This window comes from Callorhinus ursinus, unplaced genomic scaffold (assembly GCF_003265705.2).
Source record: "Callorhinus ursinus isolate GAN/ISIS: 27379988/994484 unplaced genomic scaffold, GSC_fseal_2.0 scaffold23, whole genome shotgun sequence".
Lineage (NCBI taxonomy): Eukaryota > Metazoa > Chordata > Mammalia > Carnivora > Otariidae > Callorhinus > Callorhinus ursinus.
The window spans coordinates 16,215,818-16,233,505 of record NW_027397085.1 but is presented as its reverse complement, the minus strand read 5'-3'; the positions used below and the strand labels follow the sequence as shown (position 1 = coordinate 16,233,505).

The following is a 17,688-nucleotide window of genomic DNA, read 5'->3' as shown; positions in this document are numbered from 1 at the left end:
TTGCAGGGCACACTCTTAAGACACAAAAGATCATATTTCTTAGTAATAGCCAGCTAGCTCACACAATATAAATATGCAAGCAGGCAATACAAACCAACAATTCGAACTCCAAAGAGAAAGCTATCTATGTTCTACCCATTTCATATTTGTTCTGTTTACAAATAGAATCATGAAACCATTCCCGTATAAATGTTAAAATGTGGCATAGTCCTGCTTTCTTTTGGAAATATTTTATTGCCTACACAGAAAACCTATGTATTTAATAAAAGCAGTATCATTATAATGACATGTATGAGCCATTGGGGCAAGTGTGCTTATTTTTTCAGAAATTATTTTGGTTCTTCAATATCTAGTTGTAACATCATGCTGAAGAACAGGGATTTTTTTATCCAGTGCATGAACAAAATGGCAAGTTCAGGTTAGGAAATCTGCCCCGGGGCCATACATCTGGAAGCTAGAAATTTCCTACTTGCCTTTCTGCATCTTCTCTCACACCTCTCTTCCCTCAAGCATAAATGTATGGTAAGAGGTGGGAGGAACACGGTATTACTAGACAAGAAGTTGGAGTGAAGACTTCTGGGTGGACCTGGCCAGCCCAGTTCCCACTGCCTCTCCCCGCCATTACTATAAATACGCTACAGGTGAATTAGCGAGCCCGAGAGAGTTATAAAAACAGACCCAAAAGAATGGCCATTCCAGCTGAAGAGTTGTGCTTTTCCAAATGCATGGCCTCTGATGAGATCCTTGTCTTTGACTCACACTCATCACCACAGGGACTCCAAGTCTGCCAGGATATTGCTCATCACCAGCCTCTCATCCTCAGAGGGCTCTGTAAACCCCCTCATCTGGTTTAAATCCCCAGCCCTCCCCCAAACCTCCAAACTTTCCACTGTAACTTCTAGTGCTCCTACTCTATCATCAGTAAAATCACCTTTATTCTCAACCTCTTCTCTGTCTCCTGAACCTTCTCGTGCAAACACACTGGCTGCCCATTGAGGATGTTGCTTTACTTCAGCCTGCTGAGTGGTGGCTAGTTTTCCTTCCATATCTTTGTACCACTGCCCCTAAAGGAGGAGTGTCTTTCTTACTCTTCTGTTATTTCCAGAAAGTATCGTGACCATTTTTTACTACCTCTCCTTTTCCTATTTACTCTGCACCACCATTATATCTCACCTGGATTCCTGCAGTAGCATCTCAACTGGTTTCCCTATTTTTACCTCTTCCCCACATCTATATTTTCCATACAGGAGCCTGGACAATTCTGCTAAAACTCAAGACAGAATATGCCCTCCCTCAGGCAGACACTCCCATTGTTAATCCTCCTTTCTTTGATACATCACCAAGAAAAAAATCTTCCCACATTCCCAAATTCTTTACTACAGCCTCAAAACACTGCATGATCTGGCCTCCTTCTAGGTCTCTGACCTCATTCTCTACAACATCCCCCTCCCTCAAACATACCAGGCACATCCTCCCCCAGGGCCTTTGCACTTCTCATCTCTGCCTGAAATGCTCTTCCCCTGGATGATCATCAAATCACCTCCCTCCAATCTCTGCTCAAATGTCACCTTTAGAGTCCTCCCCAAAAACCTTATGGAAAATCCTCTCCTCTTGTCCTGCTTTATTCTTGACTGCCCTTGCCATTCTCGGACCCACTGAAATATTTATTTGTATGTTGTCTCCCACTCCCCATTAGAGTGCTGCTCCACGGGGGCAGAACTCTTTGTTTTTGTTCAGTGCTATCTCCCTAGAGGAGCGACAGAGAGAGTAGACACTCAGAAATTATTTTTCAGATGGATGAAAGGATAGCAGGATATTCAGCTCCTGATTCTTACCCTGGTGAGCCAGTCTGGAAACAGAGCAAATGCGTTTAGAGCAAGACGGTTTTCTGTATAGAGACTACCAGAACTGCTAGATATGTTCTAAGTATCACATTCTCTTGCAAATTAATGAAAATGCAGGCACAGTCTTCACATAAATAATGTCTCTGTTCTATGCATTAGAACGTAAGGGCCACCAGTGGAATTGACACATCTGATTTGAATGGAAACAAACTTGTGTATTCTGCTATTTCAGGAGGATTATCTTAGGAGTAGGATATTAGCTAACTGAAAGATAGCATAGATTGGTCTAATTGCACTGAATCTCACATTCTAACTAGTGAGAGTGTTCAGTGCACACACTTGAAGCTTAGCAAGCTTAGCATGGGGTAATAACTCAAAATGTCGCTTCCTTTTATTTGGAGTGAAGCTGTTAATAAAGATAAAATTGATTGTGTTTCATTTAAGCATATAAATCACGGTGTGTGTGTGTGTGTGTGTGTGTGTGTGCGCGCGTGCACGCGCGTGCATGTCAGACAGAGAGAGAGAGAAAATGAGAATGCTAGCAGATGTTCAAAACCTGATTCCAGCCTCCCTTTATGGTCCACCTTCCCCAGAGATACTCGGAGCTGGACTCAAAGTCACCCAAACCCCATGTAGTCCCCATAGAGATTCAGTTGTTCTTTTGGCAAAAAGAATTCACCTCCTGCCACTTCCTCTCCTTCCATACTTCACTCCAGTCCCCCTCCCTACTGAAATCTTCCATGCTGTATGTTCATATCAAATTCCTGTCTAGGCCTCATTTTTCTCTTTTTAAAAATATGATACTTAGATGAACATTAGGGGAAAAAGAAGAGGAGCGAGAGGGAGACAAACCTTAAAAAATAAGATATTCTTTTTTTTTTTAAGATTATTTATTTATTTGAGAGAGAGAGAATGAGATATATAGAGAGAGAGCATGAGGGTCAGAGGGAGAAGCAGACTCCCTGCTGAGCAGGGAGCCCGATGCGGGACTCGATCCCGGGACTCCAGGATCATGACCTGAGCCGAAGGGAGTCGCTTAACCAACTGAGCCACCCAGGCACCCAAAAAATAAGATATTCTTAAGGATAGGGAACAAACTGAGGGTGGCTGGAGGGGAGGCGGGGGTATGGGCTAGATGGTGACAGGTATGAAGAAGGGCACTTGTGATGAGCACTGAGTGCTGTATGTAAGTAATGAATCAGTAAACTCTACTCCTGAAGCCAATATTACACTATATGTTAACTAGAATTTAAATAAAAATTTGGAAGAAAAAATAAACTGCAACTAACTCAATTGTAGTCAATATTAAATAAGATAATCTAACAAAATACTCAGGCCATTCTTTGTGACTATGTCATCTCATACTCCATCTCAAATCTTAAGGCAGTCCCACTTCCAGAAACAAATCTCTACCTCCTATAAACTCCTTCCACTCTGCAATTTTGGCTGTTGTTTCACAGTTACTTGAGTAATCACATTCTATGCCCTATCACATCATAATTCTTGAGAGCAAAGACAATGCCCCAATAGCATCCCATACAGTGACTTTCAGTGGGTAGACAGGGTATGTGAGGTGATGAAACTTCTAGATTTCAAGAGGTTCAGATTACCCTCACTGTCCCACCAATACTATTTTCACATTATGCGTGATTAGCACTTTATTCTTTCCAAAGATCTTTTCATTAACTCTATCATTTGAACTTTTCAAGAACTTTATGAAGCATATATGAATTAATAATAGTTCCATTTTACAGATGAACTTAATGGTGGCCTGTGGAGTGTAAAAGATACATTTAAGAGCTCACAGTAAGTGAGGAGCAAAGTCGGACCAGGCAGTATGTTTCTGGACCTCTTTCTGTGTCACAAGACTGTGCTAGGTGCTAGGGACACAGTGAATGAATCGGAACTCATTTCTCCCTTCATAAGGCTTACCCTCTTAGATGAGCGCTTCTTAACTAGGCACAATTTGCACACTCCCACTCTGGGGAATATTTGACAATGTTTGGAAGCATTTAGGATTTTCATAATAGGGTGGGATTATTGCCATCTAATGGGTAGTGGTCAGGAGTGCTCCTAACATCCTACAATACACAGGACAGTCCCCATGATAAGGCATTATTTGGACATCCCATTTTACGTCTTGGGCTGTTTTTGCACTACAGTGGCATAACTAAATAGATGCCACAGAGACTGTGGCCCATAAAGCTTGAGACATTTACTCTCTGGTCCTTTACAGAAAAACATCAGCTTACCCCCACTATAGATGGCAGGAAGACACAGCAGAACTTGGGCATAATTAATGAGACAGCAGGTAGCACATCCTCGGGGAGAAGGGGAGAAGGGCCTGGTGGCACAAAGATAGTCAGGATGTTTTTGAACTAGCCCAAACATAAGGCTGATGCTGAAATAGGTAGCGGTATCAGGAAAAAACAAAACAAAACAGAAAAGCAAGAAATATCAGATGAAATAATCTAAAGGCCTGGGCAGAGAAAGGGCAAAGCAGAAGTCAAAGATGACCAAGAAAGCAGTGGTTCTAGGAACAGAAATAGAAAAACCAGAAATGGGGAAGTAGTGAGCTCAGTTTTTCACATTACATCTGAGGTGAGAGTAGAGCTCACAAGTGGAAATGTCCAGAAGAGACACACAGATCTTGAGCCAGGCTTCAGAGTTGAATTTGGTTGTATTTTAAATGGAGCTAGCAACTGGAGCTGGGGCAGACTTCAGGCGGATGGTGCAGGGAGCATACTGAAACAAGGCCAAAGGGCTAATTATATAACCGGAGGGCACTTCAATTGCTGGAGAAGAAGTCAACGGAGGAAAACAGAGATCTCAGGGAATTAAGAGTTAAACGAGTGAATGAGACAGTTTCAAGGAGGGGTCAGCATCAGTATAAAATACTAATAACATACACCATTGCCGATGCTGAGCATATCAAGAAATGATTTTAAATGCAAAGGCAAAACTGCATTTAATTTATGCATGTACTTGTTCCTCTGTGAAGAAAACCCTCAAGATGAAGGGAAGACAATGCTCCTCCTTTACTTACAGCTGGTACACTGTTGACTTTCATTGACACTTTCATTTTTTCTCCAAAGCATATCAGTCTTCTGGAGTCTCAATAGTGTAAAAGGAGAAGGAGGTGATCACTGAAGATGTTCCTCTCTAAGAAAGTTTGTGGAAAGCATGTTTCAGCATCACTTGTAGAGCCGTTTACAAATGTGACTTCTGGGGCCCCAGCTCAGATCTGCTGTGGGTGCAGGGCCGGTTTCACAGACGTGACCTGAGCAGCTGTGTACGGATGACACTCTCCAAAGGGCTCTGTGCTGGACTGAACGCTCTGCTCTTGCTGTCAGGAAATTCCTCATAGTCTTTTCAACAAGTGTTACTGTATTTTCACTTTACATTGGGTCTTGCAAATTACAAAGCCTGTCCTATGAGGGAGTTATAGTCTAGAATTAAATAAGTTCTCCAGAAGATTACAGAGGTATAGAAAAATCAGACACCTCACCTACCTCAGCTTTCACTTATTTGTATGGAGATCCTACATTAAAATGTCCATGTTTGTGCTCTTTGGCTTGAAAGCTACCATTAGGAGGTACGTATTTTTCATAGAACAGTTCTATGCTTCTTTACATCTGGGTAGCTACCAGGTAGGTAGGAAGTATAGGGCAGTGGTAAAGCAGGATACCAACACCTCACGTTCTGCTTAGGAATTGGAATCACACAGTCCAAATTCAATGTGTTTACTTTCAACTAAGGGATTCAGATCTGAAGAGTCTGTAAGAACCAATGTCCTTCTTCCAACAGCGGAAGTATCAGTGGTTCAGGTATCACGGGGATGGTGTATTATAAGGTCTGATATTGCACCAAGATAATTTTAGGCATAGGTGCTGTGGTTTAGTGAATTTTTAAGTGGTGAATTAAATAATGAGAAAGTTATTTCCTTTCCAAATCTCTTTCAGTCATTCTTTCTATCTTAAGGAGAAAGTCTTAACTGGGCCTTCACATCTCTGTATTACTTGCTAACTACCATTTTAAACAGAGAGCAGACTTCAGGCTCAAAACCTCTAGCAGGTCATAGAATCAAGTTACACTTGAATCTTTGTAGTCTTTCTTAATTGCATTTGTTTCAGTGATCTTCTAATGTATGATAAATGACACAGGTTTCCAATTTACAGTAATGTTATAAAGCTTCTTTTTTAAACATATAGACCTTTAAATAAAAATGTAAATCCACTTAAAAAAATTAAATATAAAACAGTGCAAATGATTCACAGATGGACCTTAAACTGGGAAGGTGATACAGGAATGATCACATTATTAATGATGCTATTGTTATTAATAAGAGGATTTTATTAAAGGAAGCTAGGTTCTATTCAGAAGAGAGCCACATCATTCCACCTTGTGCATCATCAGCCTCCAATTCATACATGGTTTAGTTATCACTACCCATAAATACATATGCTGTCCTCTTTGGCACTCACTCAAACAGTCATAAAAAAAAAATCACGCTGCACAGAATGAAGCAACGAAAACAAATACTATAAACCTAAAGAAGGTAAACAAGCAGAAATGATAATCCAAGTATCCTTATTAATCAGAAAGTTGCTTACTTCCAAAGACCAACAGTACACACTCACCATATATGACTGTAAATATGAAATCAGTCCTATAAGAAAATGAAAAAAAAACATAACCTATTAATAATAATATATAGAGGAAACCACTTTATTTTAATAATAGCTAATTTGATCAGAGGACTATCTCATAAGGGTAATGGAAAGGAAATTGGTTGGTTTGAAACTACTGCAATGTAAAAATAAATATAGATTGAACTATAGAGAAAATATTTACATTAAAGTAACATTTCTATGCTAAATATATTCAAAAAGGTTTTCTATTATTCAATTTTAGTTATTCTGAAGATCTACTTTGGAGAAGTGATGCTTAGTTTCTGACAGTTCAAAGTTTCTCCAAATTGTCATCCTAAAAAAGGAACTATAAAAGGTGTTTTTCTTTTTTCTTCTTTTTTTTCAAATTTCTCCTCAAAATCTTGACATCTCCTTTATAAGCTTAGGTCTTGGTGTATAATTTAACCACTATGAATTCTAATAAAGAATAGTCATTAGAGCTTTACAAGTTAGTTATTCAATAATTTCCTATGAATCATAAATATATGTTTATTTTCTTTAGAAATACAACAGGCATAATTTACTTTCAAAGTGTAAACTAAATATTGTTAAAATGCATATATTTGACAAATTTGTGACACCCTCACGTACTAATTCAAACATATATGGTAAGGTTAAATTATACCAGTCTAGTTGTGTGCAAAACCCAGAATACACACACACATATGCACAGTCATGGTGACAAAGTCCATATAAATAGTTAATCATTGAGTTTGAAATTTCTTTCCACTAGGGCACTGAAACACCACATTACCAGGACTTTTAGGCTGGAAGAGTATGGATCTCCCCAGCTGTTTAGCAAAAGCAATGGTCTGATATTGCACAGTAATGAAAGGTATGTTTCTCAATTAAACAATAAATATTTACTAAATGCATATTATACAGATGGCACCTAGCACTTCATATGGATACAGAGATTGCTACATTTTAGGAACTAATAGTTCAGCTATACAGGCAAATCGCACCCATGAAATAGAAGAGAGCAAAAGATATAAAATGCCAAACAAATCGCAACACACTGTGCTCTCAGAGTTCAAGGGCAGGTATCACCAAATGAAATCAGGCAATTTGGCCGCGTACACATTGGCTCACAAAAACTCAAAGTCAGGCCACTAATCCCATTGTTTTCACTTCTTTTCTTTCATTAAACCTTACATTTTCAAATGATATCCTAACTCGAAGATGACGATCTCAGAAATGTCACTTGAAAGAGGAAAGACAGCATTTATTTCTGGCCCCAGAGATAGTTCCATTCTAAAAGCAGGTATCTTGTTAGGTCAAGAAGACGAGCCCACAACGGAGGGATATGGCATGCAGGCTGGCAGATGAACAGGAGGAGACTGTTTTGAGGTAAGATGGGCTTTGGTCCTCCTATCCGGCTATCCGGTCGTTCACAGCCAGCCTGTGAGTCAGGCCAGCTCTGGTTACCAAGCAGTTTGCTGCTCTGTTGCTTAGTGACTTGAGCCTGCAGACCATCATTTCCAGCTGGCTCTTGTGGAACTAAACAGTAATAGATTTTTGACTTGATCTTTCTCTTTAGAGCCCAAGCCTTCCCTGCCTTTTCCTCTGCATCAGTGAAAATAAAATTATTCTGATTGGTTTTGTTTTTATGCCAGTCTTATTTTAAAAACTACTCTAAATCAGAATGCTCTCTGCTGACTCTGAAGCCCTCCTTCAACAAAGACATGTATTTCTCCTCTACATACATACACTTTCATCACCAAAAGGACATCTACATTCCTACAAGCCACATGTGTAAACAAACTGAGATTCCACACGAAGAACGAATTCTGCCCCTGCCCCTCTGTTAACTTCACCACCATACTGCAAAATCACTGGACATTCATGGTTTTCGCTTTGATATACATTCAAGGTAGAGTCATAAATGTGACCGTGACTCTTAACTCAAAGGGAGCTTTGCTGAAAGAACACAGGATAAAAGTTCGGCAGACCTGGGTTCAAGTCTGAACTCAACTCACCTTATGGCGGCAGATCTACATGATCTTGATTATACAACAATTTTTGTGGGCCCCAGCATCTGCACATGGAAAATACAGCTAATGATACTTAAATTCAATTCTTGTTTGTTTTGAAGGGTCAATGTACATAAAGTACCTGACACACAGCTGGAGCGAAATTAAATGCTATGTTATAATAAACCTAAGATTATAAGCTATGTTATGAATGTAAAGACTTTTTTTGTTGTTTTTTTTAAAGATTTTATTTATTTATTTGACAGAGAGAGACACAGCGAGAGCGGGAACACAAGCAGGGGGAGCGGGAGAGGGAGAAGCAGGCTTCCCGCGGAGCAGGGAGCCCGATGCGGGGCTCGATCCCAGGACCCCGGGATCATGACCTGAGCCGAAGGCAGACACTTAATGACTGAGTCACCCAGGCACCCCGAACCTAAAGTTTTTTTTTTTTTAAGATTTTATGTATTTATTCATGAGAGGCAGAGAGAGAGAGAGAGAGAGAGAGGCAGAGGGAAAAGCAGGCTCCCAAGAAGCAGGGAGCCGGATGCGGGACTTGATCCCAGGACCCTGGGATCATGACCTGAGCAGAAGGCAGACGCTTAACCATCTGAGCCACCCAGGCGCCCCCGAACCTAACGTTTTTATGCCAAAATGAAATCGGAGGATTCTTCTCGTATCAACTGAAGATCTCATTTTGAGAATAAGTACTTCACATGAAACAGAGAGCACTTATGCCCTTGACATTGAAGATAAAATGATTTTTTCTATTTTATATATACAGCAGAAGAGACTGATATGTTGAAATGGTATATAATTGAAGATGCAATAGAAGAAAAATCTTAATTAGAATTTTTATTATCTGTAGATTTCCATATTTCCTACCTAAAATCATGGCTTCTAGATTGTGTCCTAGAGTGAATACCATTGATAACTTTCATTCTGAAAGCCCTGCAGCCTTTTTATGAGTCACAGAATTAAAGAATTCTGTCCCTCTTTTCACTCATGTAGCATCTACCTCACTCACAACACCAAGTTGGAACTTGTTTTTAATTACTTATCTTAAATGTACTGTAGTTTGTTATCACTTTGTAAATTTAATTAGTCAATTTTTACTTGTAAATATCAAATGCCTTTATGACCATATGACTTATGAACAGAAACTCTACAATTGAAAAAGTTTGAGTAGCTAAGGTCAAATATAAGTGGCCAGTGGAACTAGAGATATAGGGCTTCAACTCTACTAAAGTGATCACAGTTTTAAAAACATGATTTTTTTCAAAAGCAAATCCATTAAAAACAATGACATAATTTTGCTACACTTGTGATAATAAAACTTCTTCCTGAAACTGCTACTTGAAGAATAATTTTAGTAGCTTCCTGTCGAAGAAAAACATAAAAAGTGCCGAAGCTCATTTAATTACCTAACCTCACAGGAACTTGTTATTTATAAGGATATGTATACAAAGAGTAACTGTGAAAATTAAAACCATGATTTAAAAATAACTTTAATGAACGCTGAGATTCAATTCTTTTCTTCTCAACACTTCTGCCAAGTTTACAGAAAAGATTGTTTTTGCTTAAAGGTATTTTTACCATGAGTAGCAATGGCTTCGGCTGGTGTAGACATGTTTCATGTGTTTTCTCTTTCTTTAATATAAATGTCAAAGGTCACAGAAAGCACATATGTGTAATAAACTGCCAGGTCATTTCGGTGTTTTCATCATTTTTCCTCAGCAACCATTTGTCAAGTTTTTTTCTTTGTAATTTCTTAAATATTGCAAGCCAATTGGCAAGTTCTTCAAGAGGAATATCTTCCTGGGGTCTTCTGATTTGTAGGAAAGGCTAATCAACCTTTTAAAAGCTACAGACATGCTGAACTCGCATGGCCCCCAAGATTTCCGCTGAAGACACACAACCAGTTACACCAAGGACACAGCTAAAGACTCAGCCAACTGACCCCCCCCAACATGCCTGCAGTACTTCCTGTTGTGCTCCCCAGATAATTTCCCCAGAAACTTCCTTCCCACCTCCTGATATCACACTCTACCCACAGCTCACCTCTGGGTTCTCAGCTCCTCAGAGAACACCAGCAAGGCCTGTCTTCATGTGCCTGTACCATAAAGGACAGAGAAAAGATAACCCTAAAGTTACATAGGGCAAATATAGGAGAACAGAACAAGGGAGAGAGTTCTCAAATAGAATCACTAATACTGGCTTTGAAAACCTACTCGTGTGTGTGTGTGTGTGTGTGTGTGTGTGTGTGTGTGTGTGTGTGTGTGGTGTGCTACAAACCCTCTAAATGGCTGGATTTCCCCTTTATAGATAGTAAAGGGTTTCTTCTCCCTTCTGTAACTTGAAGAAAATTTATAGCATATTTCTCTCTTAACAACCATATAAACAAGTACAGTTGCTGAACAAATTATGACTCAAGAAAGCAAATGTTTACTTTTAAACATGAACAATTTTGTATCTAATGCCAATGCCGGGTAAAGAGAAATCTATAATAAATCAAAAATATGGTCAAAAGCACTTATCTAGCTCCCTAAAAACTTTAAGATTTCCTAAAAGTCTCCTGCAAGATGCCTTTCAAAAATACACCTAAAGAAATTATTTTGTTGTTTAAGGATGTTACTGATTCTTCTACCTTTGAATGTTGTAATTAAAAACACACATGTATACACAGAAATTATAAAGGTAAGGCATATGATGACTATTACCTAAGATACCAACTTACCCGGAGAAACCTTAATCCCTAATCTTACGTATATACCCTCTAGAACACTTTCCTTCATTCACAGTGTAAATTAAAAAGAAAACCTGAAAAGCATAAAGATTTTCCTATTTGATTTTCCTGAAATAAACTTACATTGGAAATTATGTTTTTCTCACCAGAGATCACACTGACTTTGGAGTTCCTGCTAACATCAGAGGGATTCTCCTACTCAGATGAAAGCAGAGTCCTGTCTATAACCACTAGACTGCAAGGTACTAGATATTAAGTAAAAATGATAAAACAGAGTGCTAAAAATCACAGACACAGAGGGTTCTAGTTTAACACAAAGTACAAAACAAAAAAAAAAAAAAAAAACCCCAAAACCCAAAAAACAAAACAAAACAAAAAAACACTGTTCAATAAACATTAGCTAGTGATGTAATTATTATGAATAATCACTGAAGGAACAGCAGAAGTAAAATGTGCTATAGATTATGAAGAAGCAGCAGATGATTTCCATTTGGGGGGAACAGGAGGAAGCTCTCAGGAACTGAGAGATTTGAATGACATGCGGAATGGGAGTAAGAAGGGGAGAGGCATCAAGTTCTATGGTTCCTCCTCAGTAATATCTCCCCTTTCTGCTTCTTCCTTTTCCATAGTCAAGAAACTGACATATACCTATCATTCTCGCAAACTCTTGGTCTCTTTGTATATTTTCTCTTTAGCCCAATCCATTCACAAACAATTAACAGGATAATCATCACGTGATCCTAAAGATCCAGGCCGACCAAGGTTGGAATAATGGACATATTGCACATAAGGAAAATATTGGCTTACAATGACACTCATTCAGTGTCTATCCCTATACAATACACTGTAATCTACACATGACCATACTTAATAAAACCACAACACATAATAGATACTATTACTATTCCCAGAAAATCGGATAATAGGGAAATTGAGGTATAGGACAAGTAATTTGTCCAAAATCACGCAACTCGTAAATGGGAAGTCAGAATTTAAACTCAGGTAATCTGGCTTCTGCTTAGATGCTCTCTGTACAAGTCACACAGCACCTGAAGTATTGTGTCAACAGTATGATACTCTTGAAATGGGTCGTGAAAATCCAAACGAATTTTGGGTAAGGATAACCACAATCAACCTGGTAAATACAGCACATAAAAGTTTAGGATGCTTAGCTAAGAAAAGAAAAGAATTTGTTTAAGAAAAATAAACAGGGCGCCTGGGTGGCTCAGATGGTTAAGCGTCTGCCTTAGGCTCAGGTCATGATCCCGGGGTCCTGGGATCGAGTCCCGCATCAGGCTCCCTGCTCCTTGGGAGCCTGCTTCTCCCTCTGCCCCTCTCTCTCTCTCTCTCTCTGTCTCTCATGAATAAATAAATAAAAAAGTTTAAAAAAAAAGGAAAAAACATGTTAACACTGAAAATATTGATTAATGGGTGTATGAGGAATAACTGAACAAGGTCTTGGCTCTCTCGTAGGTTACTCCATGCCTCTTACCTTAAGGGCGACATTAAGGAAGAGAGGAGAGATCCAGGCTGTGGGATTTTCAAAGCAGATCCTGGACCCAAGTATGACAATTACAGGGAAGAAGACTTCAACTGCATATTAGCAAGGACTTCCCAATCAATAGACTTGCCAAAAAATAGAATTTCTCTGTATGATTCTCATCCAGGAAGTGTGCAAAGATGTTAAAGGGCTGGTCATCATAAATATTATTCCATGAATTCAACTATGGTATAAAGGGTAAACCAGGTGGCCATAATGTTCTGTGATTTAGATGGGCTAGCTATTCACCCAGCCTTATTCCTGGACACAGCTCAGATAGGTTTCCCATCATCCTTTGCAGTTAGATGTGACCACTGAGCTGAGTTCTAACCAAGGAATATCAGTATAAGTGGTATGTGTACTTCTAGGCCTGCCTCATAAAAACTCACACATGCCATCTTCCACATTATTTTCCCAATTCCACTGAGCCTGGTATCCTTAAAAATCATGTGTCACAAAAAGTGACAAATGAACTACAAGGTGGTAGGATCCCAAGTCCCTGAAACACCCCAGCGTAGCACAGGTAGCCATGAGAAGCAGAAGCAGACGTAACCATTTAGGGTGTCAATCCACTGAGATTTGGAGAGTATGTTGTAGAGCAACATGATTACCTTACTCAGAACAGATGCCTTCCAATAGGATTTATTTTTTCAACTAGAGGGCAAATTATTTCAAACCAAAGAATAGCTCATATTCAGTTTTTGTCATCAGTATGTACAAATTAAACACTTTCAGCTCAGTAGGTATTAAACTTAAAAATATTGGAAGGACAGGAATAGCAGGCCCAGTAACCAACATTCTCAGGTGAACACATAAGGCATGTATTTAAATGGCTGATCATCTAATTTAGGAGAGGATTTGAATGTGGTTGGTAGTAGCAGCAGTTTAGGTAGCAAAAAATGTCTATACATCAGAACAGTTTGGAATTTTTTTTAATTCTGCATAGTGTCTAGTCCAAGTTATGAAAGCACAGGTAGAACAATATTTGTTAAAAAAAATCATATTACAAAAGTCTTGGGGATCATTGAACCGACATGGAGGATGTGAGGTATTCTTTCCAACTCCCTTGCTGGATGCTTTTATTCCACAAGAGATAATGTATCCTTCTGAGTTACTGAGAATTGATATTATGATTTTTATTTTCCATTTCCATTGCTCTTTTGATGCCTCCCTGATCTGGCTGAGACACGACATATCAAAATAAAGTATCGGCAGAAAATTATGCTCTTGGAGTTTCCCCAAACAGCACCAGAAAAGGAAGTGCCAGAAATTTCAGAAGAAAGCCTGTTTTCATGAGATTTCCTGCCTTCCTTACATCTCAACATGTCTAAATAGTTCAGATAACCTTCAGATGAACTCTAGGTTGCTTCACTCAGTTGGAAATCAAGCAACTGAGCTGAGGCTTACCCATTCAACAATGGGTACAATTTAGGAAGTATAATTTCAAAAAAGTATCTCAACCAAAAGAGACATTGGATACCAAAATTCTGGGCCTGACTCTTCATGAACCGGAGCCAGCTCTCCTGCTCTGGCACCCTACTCTGGCCTGATTCTTTATGAGTATGCATAAAACAAATTCACCCATTATAAAGAAGATAACAATATTCATGAGGAAAATAAATGAGCAGCTTTCCTGTTCTGGTCTCAAGCCATCCCTCTCCCTCAGAGCATCTCCCAGTGTTTAGCTAGGTCTTTCACTCACTACTTACCTCTGTCAAATTTTTTCAACAATACCTTACTCAGAGAAAAGTCACTTTTTTCCAATAATCTCTTTTTTAAGCTTGAATAATGCATTTTTTTTACCCCTCTTACGAGCATTATGTCTAAATAACATAGAAATGCCATCTAGTTAAAATCCTGGAGGAAATAAGAACACTTCTCCAGTGAGAGATCTAGCTATCTGAAATTAAAATTCTGAGGCCAGATATTTCTTTGGGTGGGATATGTATTTCCTTTGTCATCTATTTTCATCTACGATATTAATACGGTCCACTGTATGGCCATGTGGCTAGTTTAGATTTTGACTCTATTTTTTGTTGTTTCTTTCCTACAAGTCTTGTTTCTGGTTTAATTATTTATTTGTTTGGTTTGGTTTTCCATTCCTGGCATAATCTTTGGTTTTCTATGGAAAAAATGTATAAAAATCATCCAGTTGGTTTCTCAACTACCAGGTTCATTATTTCTTGTTACAGCAGTTTTCTTTATCATAGTTAATGTTCATTTTACCAAAATGTGCAGGTAGTGTGTAGAACCTACTACTACCCAAAATAAGCTAAGTATGCATCACAGATGACCCCCCCACCCCATCATAGCTTGGAACTGCCTCTTCTCAGGCAAAACACTGTAACAAGCCTACACAATAGTAAATTTTAATATTTGCTTTTATAAAAGCAGGGAAATATCAAGAATCATCTAAAAAACTATGAAAAATATGCATAAAAACTCACCCATTATAAAGAAGATAACAATATTCATGAAGAAAATAAAAATATTGACAAAACAAAGAATCCAAAATCAAAGAACACAACAATATTACCAAGTAGCAGCCGGAAATTTCCTGCACAGAATTCCTAAACCCTTTCTTCTTTCCATTGGAAAGACATGTTTGAGATTATAAATACATTAAAGTCAGTAGCAAAGGAGGGGTTTGAGGGGGCACACCATTACACACACAGGCACACACTCTCTATACACATCTCCGCTCAACTGGGAGTTATGCAGAAAGGAGAGTAAACTATGATTTTCCTCCTCTCCTTTCTGGTCCTTTCTTTCCGTTGTTGTTGCAGGATCTGGCAGGGATATTAGCTTATGAAATCAAAGAAACGCCACCACATCGGTATGGGAGTAAAACTGCATTCTTATTTGACATCTGGAATCCAATTTTCTTGTAGGAACTTGCAATAGAAATTGAACTTTGAGAACCACCCACTTCAAGGATTCCCAGTCTCAAGAACTGCTGCTTTGACTGGGACATCTGTGGGATTTGTTGGTAAGGTAGAATACTTCACATAAATCACAGGTGAGGAATCATGAGAGTCCTCCCTCCCCACCCCAAAAGTGAAAGGGCGGGAGGCGCACTGATCACCCAGGGGGAACCGCCACCAATTCCGCGAGCCTTGCAAACCTTACCACGTATGTGCCACCGTGAAACGCCGCTGTTTAGGGATGTTGCTGCTGAGAAGCATCCTCCGCAGGAGCCTGGGGGAATTTCTCGGAGAAATCACTGGAGAGAGCTTGGGAGAAACCGATTTCCTTGCTGGCTTGGACTTCTCCTGCTGCAACAGGTTTTCCCGCAAGGATTTCACAAGATCCTCATTCAGCCAGGGGTTTGGACAATGCGGATTATCCACTTCAGGTACTGTTAAGGTGTCCGGGCTTGTCGTCTGCTGAGCCATTTTCCGGGTCAACTTTGTACAGTTGGCAACAATCCAGGGCAACGTGGTTCCCTGGCCTCTTTCCAGTGGCTGCTTCTCTCAGAGTCCGGGGAAATGTCCAGAGAAGCAGGTCGGATCCAGGGGCTGTTAGTTCATTCGGTCGCCTGCCTCAGTCTCTCCGTGGAGATGGGGCTGGGTGTAGACGAGAAGAGCGCACTCCTCCGCGGAAGCCTGTTAAACGTCACCTCTCCTGGGCTGATCCCCTGCCAAAGATCACTGCCGAGCTCGCAGGGCAGGGGAATATGGAGGGAAGCCACTGCGTTAGCACGGCTTTGTCAGCGCCACAAAGCAGCCTGTTAAACTATTGGAACTAATGCGCCGCAGCTGCTCCAGTGACTTGGGCTTATGTACATAAAAGTCCTGGGGGGAGGGCTTAACCATCAGATGCCTGCTGCCTGGTTGTTTGGCTAGTCTTTCCATTTGCTTATTCCTGAATCCAAAGGAAAGAAAAACTTTGAACTTGACCTTCCTCTCCCCGCAAGGGTTATTTATCTGCCTTTAGTCCACGTTCATAAAAGAAAATTGCTAGTCCTTTGCTTTTTATAAGGGAAGAATAAACAAGCACTAGCTAGATAAGGACGAATACTTCCCTGTTTGCTAAATTCAATCTGATGCACCTTATAGACAAATCTCAAGGGAATAAAATGGACTCTTTTTTTCCCTCTAGTTAGAAACTAAAACAAAATGTTTCAAAACACCACACATGGAACACATTACAGGTCGTTGCTGTGTTGTACAACCTTGCTAATTATGGCCCTTTCAAAGCATGGAACAACAGTATTTACATCCCAGAATGGTATTTGTTATCTCTTTGACGACCTTCCAGAGGGACAGGCTGTTTTCCTAAGAGTAGTTAAAAATGATTTTAAAGTTTCAGTTATGGTATACAAAACTTTATGTAGTCAACTATAAAAGAATAAAATAAATCTAGCTTTTCATAGTTATTTCCTTATTTTTCTTTTGATGTCAGATTTTCGTTTGTGATTAACATAGCTTCAACACACGCAAAGGAGGTTTAAAATTTAAAAAAGAAATTATTTCTTGCCTATTTAATTTACTACTGGAAATAAATTTAAAATGTTACCATTTAAGTAAGTAAGCAAGTGATAATAAAGCCTGTTAAATCTCATTGTATGGACATTGGAAATGCAAACATTAAAAGTGGATCGTGAGGGAGCCCAAACCTGTCCCCAGCAGTCTAGGGATGCTACAGAGAGTTCAGGATGGAAATCAAATCACTTTTCTCAGGAACTAAGAATATTTTTTTCATATTTTAAAAATACAATGATTTAAGAAGGAATTAAGAAATACATCCAGATAAAATGGAAAACAGAATAGTCTGATTCATTTGGGGGCTTTTTTGTTTGTTTTTTGGTTTCTATGATTACTCTTAGGTCAGTTTTTATTTTTTTATTATTTATTTATTTTTATTTATTTTTTTTTTTAAGATTTTATTTAGGGGG

The 17,688-nt window shown here is 39.2% G+C and overlaps 1 protein-coding gene across 5 annotated transcripts in view; it reads right to left on the bottom strand.

Moving 5' to 3' along the window:
* Positions 1-17,688, bottom strand: part of PDE4D (phosphodiesterase 4D) — a 1,488,864-nt gene that overhangs the window by 730,781 nt on the left and 740,395 nt on the right. Inside the window, exon 1 of one of the 5 annotated variants that reach the window (XM_025892336.2) lies at positions 15,921-16,546. The exons of the other annotated variants lie outside the window; for them this stretch is intronic. Within the exon in view, the coding sequence (XP_025748121.1) occupies positions 15,921-16,186 (266 nt within the window). The 5' untranslated portion in view covers positions 16,187-16,546. Of the gene's footprint in view, positions 1-15,920; positions 16,547-17,688 lie in introns of those variants that run through there. 5 annotated transcript variants of the gene reach the window in all.